At 41.8% G+C, this 15,517-nt stretch overlaps 1 protein-coding gene and 1 long non-coding RNA gene across 4 annotated transcripts in view; one reads left to right on the forward strand and one right to left on the reverse strand.

The window, feature by feature from the left end:
• Positions 1–15,517, forward strand: part of ARMC3 (armadillo repeat containing 3) — a 102,534-nt gene that overhangs the window by 28,259 nt on the left and 58,758 nt on the right. For 2 of the 3 annotated variants that reach the window (XM_053260701.1, XM_053260703.1), the window contains exons 3-7: positions 1,287–1,404; positions 6,035–6,160; positions 8,133–8,201; positions 8,923–9,098; positions 14,391–14,585. In XM_053260701.1, the coding sequence (XP_053116676.1) occupies positions 1,287–1,404; positions 6,035–6,160; positions 8,133–8,201; positions 8,923–9,098; positions 14,391–14,585 (684 nt within the window). The remainder of the gene's footprint in view (positions 1–1,286; positions 1,405–6,034; positions 6,161–8,132; positions 8,202–8,922; positions 9,099–14,390; positions 14,586–15,517) is intronic. The other variant, XM_053260702.1, reaches the window with a different exon arrangement.
• Positions 1–15,517, reverse strand: part of LOC128329458 (uncharacterized) — a 118,349-nt gene that overhangs the window by 23,402 nt on the left and 79,430 nt on the right. The gene's annotated exons all lie outside the window — the stretch shown is intronic.

Below are 15,517 nucleotides of genomic sequence, written 5' to 3' on the forward strand. Positions count from 1 at the left end.
TAGAAATCACACCATTGTAGGAAATCCATTCATTTGTGGATGGTTTTCTCCCAATTGACTTAACATGGGAATGGGATAGAAGCCACCCAACCATAGAGTCCATTAATTTTGGCGTGGTTTTCTACCCTGTATTATATTTTTATGATATTATTCATATCATAGGAACAGCCATGTTGGATCAGACCCAAAGCCTATCTAGTCCAGCATCCTGTTTCGCACAGTGACCCACCAGATGCCTCTGGGGAGCCCACAGGCAAGAAGTATGTGCATTCCTTCTCAACAGCTGTTACTCCCCTGCAACTGGTATTGAGAGGCATTGTGCCTCTGCGGCTGGAGATGGCCCACAGCCACCAGACTAGTAGCCATTGATAGACCTGTCCACCATGAATTTTTTTAAGCCCCTTTTAAAGCCACCCAAGCTGGTGGCCATCACCACATCCCAAGGCAAAGAATTCCATAGATTAATTATGTGCTGTGTGAAAAAGCACTCCCTCTTGATGGACCTAAATTTTCCAACCTTCAGTTTCATGGGGTGACCCCTGGTGACCCATTCCAACTGTGCTTCTAGAATTGTGGTTTTAAATAAGTTCCATGCCTTCTGGAGTGATTTGACCCACCTGATTCTCCCTTTCAACTTCCTTTTTACCAGTTCCCTCATTTTTGAGAGGTTTCCTCTTCTGAAGTCCAACGCATATGTGTTGGACTTCTTTGACAATTCTCCACTTGCATATATGCTGAATTGGATCACACTATGGTCACTGCTCCCAATGGTTCTGTAACTCTGACATCTCACAGCAATTCCTGGGCACCACTCAGGATTAAGTCCAAGGTTGCCATTTCCCTGGTTGGTTCTGCTATTGACTGTTCTAAGGCACCGTCATTTAGCATGTCTAGAAATGTGGCCTGTCTTTGGTTACCTGAATGTGAATTTACCTAGTTTCTGTGTGGGTAGTTGAATTCACCCATTATTACTGCTCTGTCTCTCTTTGATGCCTCTCTTACTTGCTTCTCCAGTTCCATAACTGGAGAGGAGCTATACTTGTGGATATATTGTGTACCAAAGTGCAGGTAAGGGCATAGCTGGGAGTGCATTGGTTTGCTTGTTTGTGCACATTTATGCAGCTGGGGGTGGAAATCTATCCCAAAATCTGGATGAAAGTTAATTGAGATGCCAGGTAATGTCCAGTGCCTGATTTTTGTATTGCCCATGATAAACTGCCAGCGCAAGCAATGAGGTCCAATGAGATGCACATTTTTTGGTAATCATAATGTGATTTTGTTTCTAGTTTGATCCGTTATCAGTTGAAAGCAAGAAAGCGGCAACTGTGGTGCTAATGCTCAATTCCCCAGAAGAGGAAGTTTTGTCTAAAGCATGTGAAGCGCTCTATAAATTTGCCTCAAAAGGTGTGTCTTTCCATGATCAAATTTCTTATATTTCTAATCTTTAATAGATCTGTTCAGTCCTAAGCACTTCTATGAATAATTATTATGATGAAAATTACAGCTGCTATTTCTAAGTATTTTTAAAGTGCCAACGGCAATGTACTGAACAGAGAACAGATTGTGGTTTCTATCCTGACTAGTTGACCATGTGCAATTTCTGCAGGATGAGGACCAGGAGGTAAAGCCTTAGCCAGATGATTCAGATATCTGCTTCTGACACGTTTGATGGGATTTTACATGAGATTTTGAAACAAAATCTCCCTTGCATATATTAGAAGCTTTCTATCACCTGTGTTACTTCCAGGTTAAAAGGTTTCGTACTTTCAAATACAGTTGCCCCATTAAGACATTACGTTGTACGAATGTACAGATATCTGTACACTCAGATATGTTTTTGTGTGAATGATTGTACCTGGATTCATTTTAAAAGTGAACCTGGATACCTGCCCTTCAAATGCATGGTACAGAGAGGAAGTTAAATGCTGTACCTGAATTCAACATAACATGTAAATCACTGCACCTGTGTACAGATCTGTACCTGTGTATAGGGGCACCTCATTATCCACAGGGGTTCTGTTTCCACAGATTGCAAAACTGAGGATAGTGGAGCACTGAAGCATTGATAGTGAAGCATTGAAGTCAATGGAATCGCAGGGGTTAGGTTCCCAGACTTTAAAACCAATCACTAAAAAGCAGCCAAAAATGTGAAAATAGGCCAAATAAAGTGCCCTACTATGCTCCATTGGCCTTCCTGCATCCAGTGACGTCACTCAAGCCCCAGAGTGCCTGAAATTAAGTAAAAAATAACATGGGTTTTTTTTTTAACTTAATGAGCGACAAAATGGCTCCTGTGCTCAAAATGGTGGTTGGAAATGACCCCCAGTGTCATTTTTGGCCACCCCCAACCTGTAGATACTAATGAGTGTACAATGTACAGGAGAACCTCTCTATCCATGGATTCACCATCCATGGATTCATGTATCTGCGGCCAGGTAAAAGACACCCGGGGAGGGGGAGGAACAAAAAGGGTTAAACATGCATATCTGCAGGTTGGGGGTGGCCAGAAATGACACTGGGGGTCATTTCCTACCACCATTTTGAGCACAAGAGCCATTTTGTGGCTCATTTAGTTAAAAAAACCAACAACCACCACCACGTTATTTTTTACTTAATTTCAGGCACTCTGGGGCTTGAGTGACATCACTGGACTGTTAAACATAACGTATGAATGGGGCTAGTATTCAGCACATGCATTCTGATGCAGTATTGTCTAATAAGAGAACTGTACCATTTGCATAACTGTATGTTTATTATTTATTTCATTTCATTACTACCACCTTTCTGCCATTGCACTGAGGGCAGTTAACAATTTAAATAATGCTTATATTCTAATAGATACAATACAAAAGGGGGAAAGAAGGTGGAGGGGAAAATATTCAAATTTCAGTAATAATGCTTGTATAAAGTTACATAATTTTAACTTTACGTAACGGCTACATGGGAGAGTGCCTTCTTCAGTATGATCCCCCACCGCACTTTAAGGTCATGAGGAGAGGTTAGTCTCCGGCTGCTGCAAGCTTGCCTGGTGAAGACTTGGGATTGAGCCTTCTCTGTAGCTACTCCCGGCTCTAGAATGTGCTCCCCATGGATTTATTTATTTATTTATTTATTTATTTATTTATTTATTTATTTATCTGTCACATTTGCACACTGCCCCAAACTTTCGTTTAAAACTTTCGTTTAAAACTTTCGTTTTAGAGGCTTAAAAGTTTTAGCAGCCTTTTAAAAAGCCCTAAAAACATATCTTTTTAGCCTGACCTTTTGTGAGTATGGGAATTATTTTAAACTAGTTTTATTTTATTTTTTAATGAGTTTGTTCTATCTGTTTTTATATTTGTGTACTGCCTAGAGCGATCTGGGTGAGGTGGTATAAAAATCTAAATAAATAAATATAAACAAACAAATATAAATAAATAAATAACCAGGTGGAATGGCCACTGAGGGATATGGTTATGGGAAGGGAGGGGTCAAATGGCATTTGGTCCTGATGAACCAATGGGGCAGGCCTCACGTCCTCACCTCTCCTTCTGCAGCCTGGTGGAGATGGAGACAACTCCGGGAGAGGAGGAGCCAGGTGGCAGCTACTCACAGCCAAGCCAAAGGAGCAGCCTGGCTGTTGTCTCACCTCTCCCTCAGTTGCACCTGGGTAGAATGGGATATTTGAATCTACTCTTAGGCGTTTTCCAGACTATGAAATTTGCGCCAGTTAGAGGACTGCAAAGTGCAATGGAATGAGGTAGCAGTTTGAAACAGCGAGTGCAGCGGTTCTGGGGCGGTTGTCTATGCACCGTGACAGGGTTTTGGCTCTCCATATTGCCCGCCACTCTAGTGGTCTTTTCAGGCAGGGGATGTCCAGATTCCACCTGCATCGCATTCACTGGCCCCTCCTACTCCATTTCTGGCCAATGGGGTCACGGAGGGCGGCTGAAGCAACAAACTATTTTAAAAAACCAAAAAAGTGCAAGCGGTCCATTCGCAGATGTGTAAACCTGGGTGTAAAAATTAGAAAGGGGATGGGGGCGGAGAGAGCATGAAAGCCCCTGAGCTGACTAGACCCATCGATCCGGTGGGATCTGAGTGAGAAAGTGTGGTAGGCGGGGGAGTAGGAGCCGGCTGTAGGTCCATCTGCTCAGGAGGAGCAGAGCGTGGGGGTGTCAGCTGAGATAGAGAGAGCCATCCAGGAACAGGTGTATTTGCACTTCCAAGCAAAACAAACAAGATCGGATTGCTGAGGAACATTGGAAGCTGCCATATACTGAGTCAGACCATTGGTCTATCTAGCTCAATATTGTCTTCTCAGACTGACAGCGGCTTCTCAAGGTTGCAGGCAGGAATCTCTCTCAGCCCTATCTTGGAGATGCCAGGGAGGAAACCTGGAACCTTCTGCTCTTCCCAGAGCAGCTCCATCCCCTGAGCAGAATATCTTACAGTGCTTGCACATCAAGTCTCCCATTCATTTGCAACCAGGGTGGACCCTGCTTAGCTAAGGAGACAAGTCATGCTTGCTACCACAGGACCAGCTCTCCTCCCTGGTGTTTGATCAGGGGAGAGAAAGAGAGTGAGAGACCTACACACACACACACACACACACACACACACACACACACACACACTCCCTTCAGCCAGCCCGGCTAGTCTAGAGTGGCTGCTTGACTGGAGACCATACAAGGGAGTACAGAGGGAGGGAGGAGCCTAGGCTTCAGCAGCCTCCTCTTGCTTGCGTACGCACGCACACAAACACACACAAGTCATTTCACCCTGGCACCAGAGCCAGCAGCTTCTCTCAGCCCAGCGCTCGGGGTGGTGGGGGGCAGCCAAGCCTTGCCCTGACAGCCCCCCCCTCTTAAGCAAGTGGGATTTCACAGAAGTAAATGATTTAGTTCAATGGGCTTCCTCTTCAGTAAAAAGTGCATGAGAAAGGGTTGGATTCAGAAATCTGCTCAGCTGCTCTCCCCTCCCCTTCTGTGTTGACAAGCTCAAGTTATGTTGGAAGCAAGCAGAGGAGGAGGGAGATGTGTGGTTTGGGATCTCTGGGGAGGAAAGGAAGGGAAAGCCGAGATTTCTCCCTGCCTGTTTCTCTCCCCGCGGTGAGGGGGCGGAGGAAGCAAGCACGGGTTGGGTGGGGGGCAAATAACTGTCCATACTGCAAAATGCTACAATGCATAAAATGCAGGGAAAGGCTCCCTACAATGGAAAGCTACTTTCCTGCAGCACATTTACAGTGTTGTAGGGCAGAAACGCATCATTAAAATTCAAATCAAGGCATGGGAAATGCGAATGGCACCCTGCTGACAATGCAGCGACACCAATGTGGAAACACAGGCAATACGGAGGGCCAGTTAGAGGATACATTATGAGTATGTTGCAGCGTGTAATCTGGAAAATGCCTTGGAGAACAGGCCAAGTCAGTTTTTGAGATGCTCAAGCCTTTCCCCTTTAATTTCTATGTAATCTAGAGAAAGCATTACTCACTTTCAGAAACAGGCACATGTAAAGTCAGCACTAGACATCCCCAAATGCATCATTCCCTGTGACAGGGATTCTTTATTTGGTTGATGACTACAGCTCTCATCATCCCAAGCTGCAGTGGCCTTTAGCTGGGGTTGATAGGAATTGTAGTCAACAACACCTAGGATTCCTGTAACTGGGAACACTGCCCAAATGCTTGCCTTTATTTGGTACACCTTTATTATACATCTACAGGTAGTTTATAATAATTCACACTGTGTTCTTGACTGACATCCTGACTAAGCGGAAGTCCTAAGCCCTTCCGCTAAGCGGAAGTCCTACTGAAATTAATAGCACAAGTTAATCATTATTTACCTGTCCTATTAATTTCAATGGGATTCCCATTGAGTAATTAAGTTAGGATGTCAGCTCCTATTATTTAAGCTAGAGAAACTACAATGGGAGAAGGAGGGTTTATAAAAGAATAATGACAAATCTGAGTTCTAAGACTATGGTGCTTTTATGGAATAGGTGCATGAATAAATTTCCATTTTGTAGTTTGACATTAATATTTGCTTCACAGGTGAAGAAAACAAGCTAACTCTTCTTGAACTTGGAGCCTTGGAACCTTTATTTAAATTGGTTACACATGAAGACCCCATTGTACGCAGAAATGCCACCATGGCAGTTGGAATCATGGCTTCTCATAGTAAGGAGTCTATAAGGAATTTTCTGCTTGTAAACATGGTTTTTTGCAATTGTATGTGATAGCAATATTAAGCATCTGCTTAATATTAAGTATAATATTAAGTATAAGTCATGAAATTATACCAGAATGATGCTAGATTTTAGCAATAGCAATTTATCTGAAATTTTAAGGCTGCTGAATCATCATGGTGATGGAATATTTCCAGCAGCTAAACTGGAGGTATCCGCTCTCACTGTGTAGAAAAGATCAAAGAGAAGGAGCTATACAGAAAAAGACAAACTAGTACTTGAGACTGAAAAGTCAGCCTAGACTAGGCCAACACAACTTGTTACTCAAGCCAATCAAATATGGCTGCCCACCAGGAGCTTGATAAACCTTCTGTTTTTGTTGACTGCCTGAGACTGCAAGGGGTTATTAAACACATGGTAGGCCACAGTACATGGCTGATAGGTTTGCATTTGGTTTGGTGTGTCTTGGATTGTGCAGGCCTGACCTACACTAATTACAAAGAGTAAGGCTGTTCACGTGAGCAGCCCTGCTCAGGCATGCACTGGGTAAGGCTGCTCTTGTGAAGCACTGGGATTGAGGCTGATCCTGATGCTGCCCTGCTGGTAGCCTGGAATGCATCACTTATCAAGGGGGTCACATTCTTCTTGGACTTGAGAGGAGTGGGGCTCCTTGACCACTTATACATGGGGTTGGTTGGACTTGTCAGGCTTGCACTTCAGCTTAAGTAGGATGTGGATCAGGCAGTAAAGAACATAACTGTTGCCTGTAATATGTAACATTTCAGTAATTAAAAATAATAAGATGGCTACTAACTGAGCAAACAGGCACCTTTTAAAAGTGGTGATTCTCTGTATTTAACAGGTAGAAAGCAATTGGCCATATCCCAGTGGCTGTTGCTGGTGTCTATCTTGTTTGTTTTTTAGTTTGTGAGCCCTTTGGGGACATGGAACTGTGTGTGTTTGTGTGTGTTTGTGTGTGTGTGTGTAAGCTGCTTCAGGAACTTTTGTTGAAAAGCAGTATATAAATATGAGTTGTAGTCGTATTTGCTACATTTAACACTGAATTCTGTAGTTTAAAATGGTAATTAATAAAATAGCAAATTATGTATAACATATTTGGTGAAAAATTTCAGGAAACTCTCAGGGACATATTTCCATGATGTACAGTGCTCTTCGGAGGGAATGGGAGATTGTCAAAAAATAGCCCCTCCCCCATGTGACGGCACAGTATTAGTATGGAACTCCACACTGTTGTACTAGCACAGTGTTAGTCTGGATATCAGACAGTGAAATTAAAGCACCACATTTCAATATAACTTCTATAAATGGACCAGAAACTTGAAAAGAGTATTAGGGCAGGGGCCATAGCTCAGAGGCAGAGCATCTGCTTTCCATGCAGAAGGTCTCCGGTATGGATCCCTGGTGTTTCCAGGTAAAGCTGGAAGAGACTCCTGTCTGGAACCCTGGAGAACTGCTGTCAGTCAGTATAGATAATGCTGACCAAGATGGGGCAATTATTCTTATTCAGTTTAAGGCAACTTGGTATGTTCAGATGACAGTGACCATTTCCCAAAAATAAAAATAAAAATCATGGTGGGGCATTTGAAAATTGGTTTTTAAACAGGCTTCAACCAAAAACCTTTGCAGAAATTTTGCTAAAATTAGTGAATGGGATTACTTGTCAGTTTTCTTCATTCTTTGATAAAATATTATTTTGCATTTCATATTATTTAGCAAACAAATAATATCAGCCTTTTTAAAAAATTGCTTGATTTTTAGGCTCTCTGTATTTCTCCTGTCCGCTCTAGAGCAGAATGCTTCACCCTTGAAGTTGCTCCAAAACCAATCAGAGAATGAGTAAGATTGAAATATAGCATTGAGTCTGACTCTAAAGTTCTGCTGGACTCTGTCTTCCTTCAGTTAACTAAACATATTGCTTCATATCTATATTTGCTTCATTTTAGATGATGTGAAAAAATCGTTAAGGCAGCTAGATGTTACAAGTGCATTTATAGCTCGCTTGGCACCAGAAGGTAATTTGCAATGCCATTTTGTGCAAATACTTGTTTACTTTTGCCATTTGACAAGGAGGCGTGTCACACGATTACTGTGAAGCGCCTCGATGAAGTCTGCAGGGAGAACGGGCTTAGCCTGCTCTCTTCGCAGACGATCATGCCCGGAGCCCTGGGGCGGCTGGATCGGCTGCCCACATGACTACCGGCTCCGTCATGGAGCTGGTGGGGGCTGTTGGGAGTGGGAAGTCCCAGGATGCTCTGCGCGAGTGTGTGGGACATTCTGGGGGGACCCCCGAGCCCAGGAGGCTGTTTGCAGCCTCCCGGTCAGGGGTCTACTTGTGTGTCGCTGCGTGCCACAGCAGCACAAGAGCAAGAAAATGAGGTTAACAGAGCAAGTGTTTAACAGAGCAAATCTCATTTAAGGGGAGGGTGCATTAGACTGGCTAGCCACCTGCGAGCCTGGTGGTTCCCACAATCAGTAGAAAGCAGGCTAGGCTCCCTTAGCCCGCTTTCTACCAATCGTGGGAATAGCTTCAAATAGTTTTTGTAAAACTATGGTTTCTTGAAAGATTTTCATTAAGAGAGAGAGAGAGAGTGAGTGTGTATGTGTGTGTAACTTATGAGTATAACAAAGTGGGGGATGAGATTAACAGTTTCTAATGACATTTTGATAACGATCAACACAGCATTTACTGTGCTGGTTAATATCTAATTGCTGTATTTTCTTTTTGTGCTGTAGAAGATGTAGTCACCCACGAGTTTGCTAGCCTTTGTCTAGTACATATGGCAGTTGAATATAACAGTAAAGTGCAAATATTTGAGCAAGGTGGATTAGAACCACTTATCAGGCTGCTAAGTAGTCCTGACCCTGACGTTAAGAAGAATTGTGTTGAATGCATCTACAACTTGGTACAGGTGATGGTGTTTCTATTTATTGTTACAAAGTAATGTTTCTTTCCCTGTAAATCTTCAGTTTGTAATTCAGGATTAGTTACTAGCTGTATGGTTATTTCATTTATACCAAGTTTTCCAGGTATTTCATTCTCAAGAAGGTAACTGATACAAAAGAATAAAGTGATACCGGTAGTTCCTAATCAACAAAGACAAATGTAAGAAATATAAACACCAGGGTGAGAATGTATAAAATGCTTTGGTATCACATACAAACGTACAAGCATTTCTATAAATCAAACACTAGCATGTTTGTTTGTTTATTTGTTTGTTATCATATTTTTATACTGCCCAAAACACAAGTTCTCTGGGCAGTTTAAAAAACAATAAAAACAACCAATAAAAAGATTTACACATTTCAACAATTAAAATTTTAAAAGTCAAAACTATTAAAACATAATTAAAACACAATTAAAACAACATCTAATTAAAAACCTGAGTGAACAAATGCATCGTGACTGCCTTTATAAAAGTTTATAAAACTGTAATAAAAATCTTCATATTGCTTTAAGCTGTGGATATCTTGAACATGTCATGAACAAGCACTCTGACTAATTACTCACAACACAGAGCAAGAATAACAATTGAAACTGCCAAACAAATTTCAACCTTGTGGTCTTTTTCAGTGGCTTCGGGCCAAACAGCACATTATGTTAAATATGGTGTGTGTGTGTGTGTGTGTGTGTGCATTTTCATTTAAAATAGCAACTGGTGGTGGTGAGGCTGGGTCTCGGAATTCGGGGTGTGGCAGCTGGAGAGAGGTTTTTGTTTTTGTTTTTTTTAACTTTTTCTGTTCTCTCGGTGTTCCTGGCAAACATTGCCCCCTTCCCCCATCTACTGTCTTCTACTTGCTCCAGGAATGTGCCAATGCCAGCTTTCTTCCAGAGGCAAATAGCAGCCTCAAAGGAAGGGCGATTTTCATTGGGACCATGGCATGAGGGTAAAGGGTTAAACTGCACTCCCTATGTGCCATGGTTCCAATTCTGCTGCCCTCCTTGGCAGCTGCTATTTTAAATGAAAACAGGCATGTGCACACATACGGACATCAAACGAGGCAATTAATGTAATGTAATATGTAGCTTGGCTCATAGATGCTACCCAAGCTTCCTTCCTGGGGCAAAGTGTAAATGGGGGAGGGGGCAGTTTTTGCCAGGAGCACAGCATGAATGGAAAAGGTTAAAACCTTCTGCCCACTTGCTACAGTCCCAATCCTAAGACCCTGCCCCCCACCCCCACCCCGGTCTATCTTCTCCAGAGTTCAGTGAGTTCAAAGTTGCATTCATTCACATTCATGTTTTCATGACATATATTTTTTGTAAAAATGTACAGCAAATCAGGACACACTGGGGCCTGACTGCATATAATTCAGGGAAAGTTGCTGAAGTGTCTGAAGCATCTGTATGGTTTGGGCTACATTCAAGGCCAAGTGACACTTTATATTAAAAGCATAGTTTGGCCCCATGTCTTTGTTTGCCCCAAGGGAAATTACAGATGTAGGAGGCCCTGATCTGGATCAGGAACATGGTGTGGAGGGAAAGGATAAGCTTCCTCCTACCATGGCTCTAATCCAGATTGGGGGCCTCCACAGTTGTTGTTTGTCTCTGGAACAATGATGTAGTTGCAAATTCAGAAGTGCAGGCACTCTCCATAACAGCCCCCATAGCCACACCCATCCTGACAGCCATAGCTCATGGCCACTCCCACCCCAATGGCCACACCCCTCTCAAGAAAGATGCAATAATTTGGAGGGTTCAATTACGAAAAGTCGAGGATCATATAGACTCTAGGGAACGTACTAGAATGAATGACAAGGAATGCCCACTGAAATGCACTGGTTCCTTCTAAATGGCTATGGAATACACTGAATGGCTGTTGGCCATTTGGAAATGCATTCCTATGGCCATTTAGAAGGAACCAGTGCATTTTAGTGGGCCTTCTCTGTCATTTGTTTTAGGATGTCCTGACACTAGCCTATCATAGGACTTGCATGCTGACTGATCCCAGGTTCAATCCCTGGCAGCTGGGAAAGACTCCTGCCTGAAACCATGAAGAGCCGTTGCCAGTCAGTGTAGACAATACTGAGCTAGATGGACCAGTGGTCTGACTCAGTATAAGGCAGCTTTCTATATTCCCAAGACAGATAATAATGATAATTAATGATAATGATAATGATAATAAATGGTTGGAATATCAAGACAAGCACACTATTTCCATGTAGAAAGCCAAGGTCTTCCATGTAGAAAGCCAAGGCCCTGCTGAGACCCTGAAGGGGGGAAAGTACCAGGACTGTGTCTCTGCCCATCCCTGCAGCACTACACCACTGCCCTGGAGGAAAGCTTGCAGTGGTGCCAAGGAGAGCTTCACTCTCAGAGGAAATGGCCCCCGTTTGGGCGGAGGAGGGATTTTAATCAGGACTACAGCAGGAGAAGGGATCGTAATTATCCTTCCCTATGACCATGGTCCCTGTCTGGATTGGGACCTTTTGTGCTTTTAGCTTACAAAAAAACAAGCATGCAGGATAGACTACACATTTAATGCAACTTGTAGAAATAGAGATCTGTTTCTCTATACCAACATCATCAGGAAATGGCATGATCCCCTTAACTGCCTGCCTGGAGGCGTTATTGGGCTGGATGACAGATAACAGACTGAAGTTGAATCCAAACAAGATGGAGGTACTGTCTGTAGGGGGTCGGGATCCGAGAGATGGACTGTTCTGGATGGCGTTACACTCCCCCTAAAAGATCAGGTTCGTAGTCTGGGTGTGCTCCTGGATCCCGTACTCTCCCTGGCTGAGGCTGTGGCCAGGAGTGCTTTTTATCAGCTTTGGCTGATATGCCAGATATGTCCATTCTTGGAGACTAGTCACCTTAAAACAGTGGTTCGTATACCAGTAACTTCTATGCTTGACTACTGTAATGCACTCTACATGGGGCTGCCTTTGTATGTGATTCGGAAAGTACAATTGGTATGCGGCAGCCAGACTGGTCTCTGGATCTACCTGAAGGCACCACATAACACCGATTCTAAAAGAACTGCACTGGCTGCCAATAGGTTTCCGAACGAAATACAAAGTGCTAGTTATTACCTATAAAGCACTTAACGGCTTAGGTCCAGGGTATTTAAGAGAACGCCTTCTCTGTCATGAACCCTGTCGCCTATTAAGATCATCTGGAGAGGTCCGGTTACGGTTGCCGCAAACTCATTTGGTGGCAACTTGGGACGGCCTTTTCTGTGGCTGCCCCAGGGCTTTGGAACGCACTCCCTGCTGAAATAAGAGCACCTCCTTCTCTGTTTGCTTTTAGGAGGACACTGAAGATGTACCTGTTTTCCCAGGCCTTCAACTGAGACTCAATTTTTAAATTTTAATGTGTTTTAATGTGTTTTTATCTATTAAGATTTTTATCTTTTTATGAATTTTAAATGTGTTATATCTTATGTTTTAATTCTGTACACCGCCTAGAGATTTTTATACTAGGCGGTATATAAATTAAATTAAATTAAATTAATAAATAGGCTGACGCTTAGGCGCCTTTTCTCATGTCTTTCTACTAGTGATACCAAATCATATTGTAATTTTTTTTTTACCCTGACCTTTATATTTCTTCCACCTCATTTTCAAAGACATCTTCTCTGCCCAGCAATAATTTTGGAACTGGAAATGCAGGGAAAGGCTACGTACCCATTGCTGTGCTCAAGGAAGCAACCCTCTCGGTCAGCACTGTCATCTGGAACAATCCTCATCCCATATTAGGACAAGATTTTTTTATTGAACCAACAAACTACCAAAGCATACAGTATTAGGGGAGAGGGAGGGAAGGGCAGCGGGCTGACATCCACTTCTCCATCCAAAGCTGATTGGTACTGTCACACTATGCACACACTTCCCCGCTCTGCCTCCATTGTTTTGTTCTCCTTGACCCCTTTGCAATTGTGAAAGGGAGATCCATGGCCAACAGTGTGTGGATTTCTCACACTGGGTTGAGGTGATTTACTTAATAGTAAGTCCCATTGATTCCAATGGAATTTGCTTCCAATTAAATGTGCATAGCCTGAGTGAGAGCAGATTCTATTTGCATGCATATAAAGGAAAGTGTTTTCAGGACTAGAATGCATAAAATCCATCCTCTCTCCGCTGTGTGGAAAAATTGTTTGACCCTTCCAAAGGGCATTACAAAAATGTCTGTCTTTTTGGGAGGTGGAATCAGAAATAGTTTTTGCCTTATTCTTGCATAACACACCATGATTTTGCACATCATCTTAACTCTAGGTAAATACTTTTGACAGCTCCTTTTAATAAAGGAAGGGAGGTTATTGTAATTGGTTACTTTCACAATCAGTGTTAATGTCACCATATGCTGGTTAGCAAAAGAATAGTGCATTTGTATGAGAGTTCTTTTCAGAGGCTAATAGCCTGATCCACAATCCAGTGAAGCTGAAATACTAGGATTTAAGCTGATTTAGCTCCATTGACTTCAATGGTATCAAACTGGCTTAAGTCCAAGTTCTCCAATTTACTGCACTGCAGATCAGGCTGTAAGTGAATCAACTCAGTAATGAATTCAATTCACAGCTCAATCTTTTCTAGGGCATCAGAGCATGTCTTTATTCTGAATCACATTTTCCTGTTTTCCTTCTTTTGCAATCTAGCTGTCTTTGTTGTAAGGTGTATCTGGACAACTGCACCTGGTGCTTGCTTAGATTGATAAGGGAAATTGCACAGAAACCTGCACAAGATACTATTTTTAACTCATAACGTTTTGTTTTTATCATTTTAATGCCACATAGCAGCCATCCATTTTCAAAGATCTGTATGCTAGGAAAGTTTAGAAATATTTAGCAGGACAATTTTAAACTATATTCAATTATTAAAAAGTAAGAAAATTGGGCAGTGGAAGTGCAGTGAAGTGTGTAGATATCTTCACATTCAGATTAAATTATCAAACAGCATTTGACACTTTTTTGTAAGATTCATATGTTGCATTAGAAGTTTTGCAGCCCAGGTGATCCCCCCCCAAAAAAAAGTACTTCAAAATGTAACATTAAATTAAATCTTGATGATGCATGTTAAATTATCTACGACAGGATTGCTGAGTATTGTTTCATGTCATGTATTGTTTTACAGCATACCAAGTGACAGCTTCAAAATAACTTATTTAACTACATTTCTACTCAGATGTTCATTTTGCAAAATGACAATATTATACATTGTTATATTTTCCAATCACTTATATAATTCTTTTTTTAAAACTACAGGATTTTCAGAGTCGTGCTGCAGTTCGTGACCTAAATGTGATTCCTCCTTTGCTGGAACTTCTGAAGTCTGACTATCCAATTATTCAGTTGTTAGCTCTCAAAACTCTAGGTATCATTAGCATTGATAGAGAAACTAGAGTGATGCTAAGAGAAAATCAAGGACTAGATCATCTTTTCAAGATATTGGAAACCAAGGTATCATTTACTTAAAATGGGATCTGTCACTCAGTTTAAAACATTGATTAATAATATGTGTGTTCTCAATCATTAAATTAATCAATTAAATCTGTAGAAGTTTGCCTATCTGGAAAAGCAATCATTCCAAAGGAAAAAAACATAATTCTTTTATTTTAGTTGATTTAATAGCAAGCATATTCTTAGAAGAGAGGCATTACCCCTTTTCTCTCACACATGAGGGAATGCTTCTTTTAAGGAAGCATTTGCGATCTGCAGTTTTATAAATATTTATTTAAAATAATTTTAAAATCTGCTTCCTGGTTTGTTCTTTTCTTTATGAGATTTTTATCCCTTCATTCCATTCTATATAGAGTGTTTGAGGTAGCTAAGCATTACTTAAAAACAATCCACAAATAAAATAATTACAAGCATTCAATGTTTTAAAAAATCAAGGGGACTTCTTATTCTTAGCTACCTTGAGCACTATGTATAGAGTGAAAAGGCAAGGTAAAAATCTAGCAAGTGAATAAATAATTGGGCAGCAAAAAAAATTCTGCCAATTGTCTGAACATTCAAACTCCACTTGAAAGTATGATAAACTGAAAACCTAAACTTTAAAGGTATAGTCAATAAAGACAGATTTTTCTCTGTACCAAATACTTACTGAGGCTATTCACACAACACGAGCCGTCCAGGGTAACCCAGGTGGCTCGTGTCGTCTGCCCCTGAACACTTGAGCTCCACTTTTTAACCCAGTGTTTAGCTGAGGTTAAACCTGTGGTTCATTTAACCTCAGTCAGTGATTGTGTGCACAATCACCACTGGGTTAAAAGGCTTCTGGCAGTGAGGAGGGGGAAGGAGCAGTAACAAGAGCCACCACCATGGTCGTGCCATGTGGCACTCTGGCTTGCAGGAGGGGGAAGTCATCCCGCTCCCAGCTCCTGCTGTTG

The sequence above is a fragment of the Hemicordylus capensis genome, chromosome 6 (assembly GCF_027244095.1).
Source record: "Hemicordylus capensis ecotype Gifberg chromosome 6, rHemCap1.1.pri, whole genome shotgun sequence".
In the NCBI taxonomy this organism is placed as follows: domain Eukaryota; kingdom Metazoa; phylum Chordata; class Lepidosauria; order Squamata; family Cordylidae; genus Hemicordylus; species Hemicordylus capensis.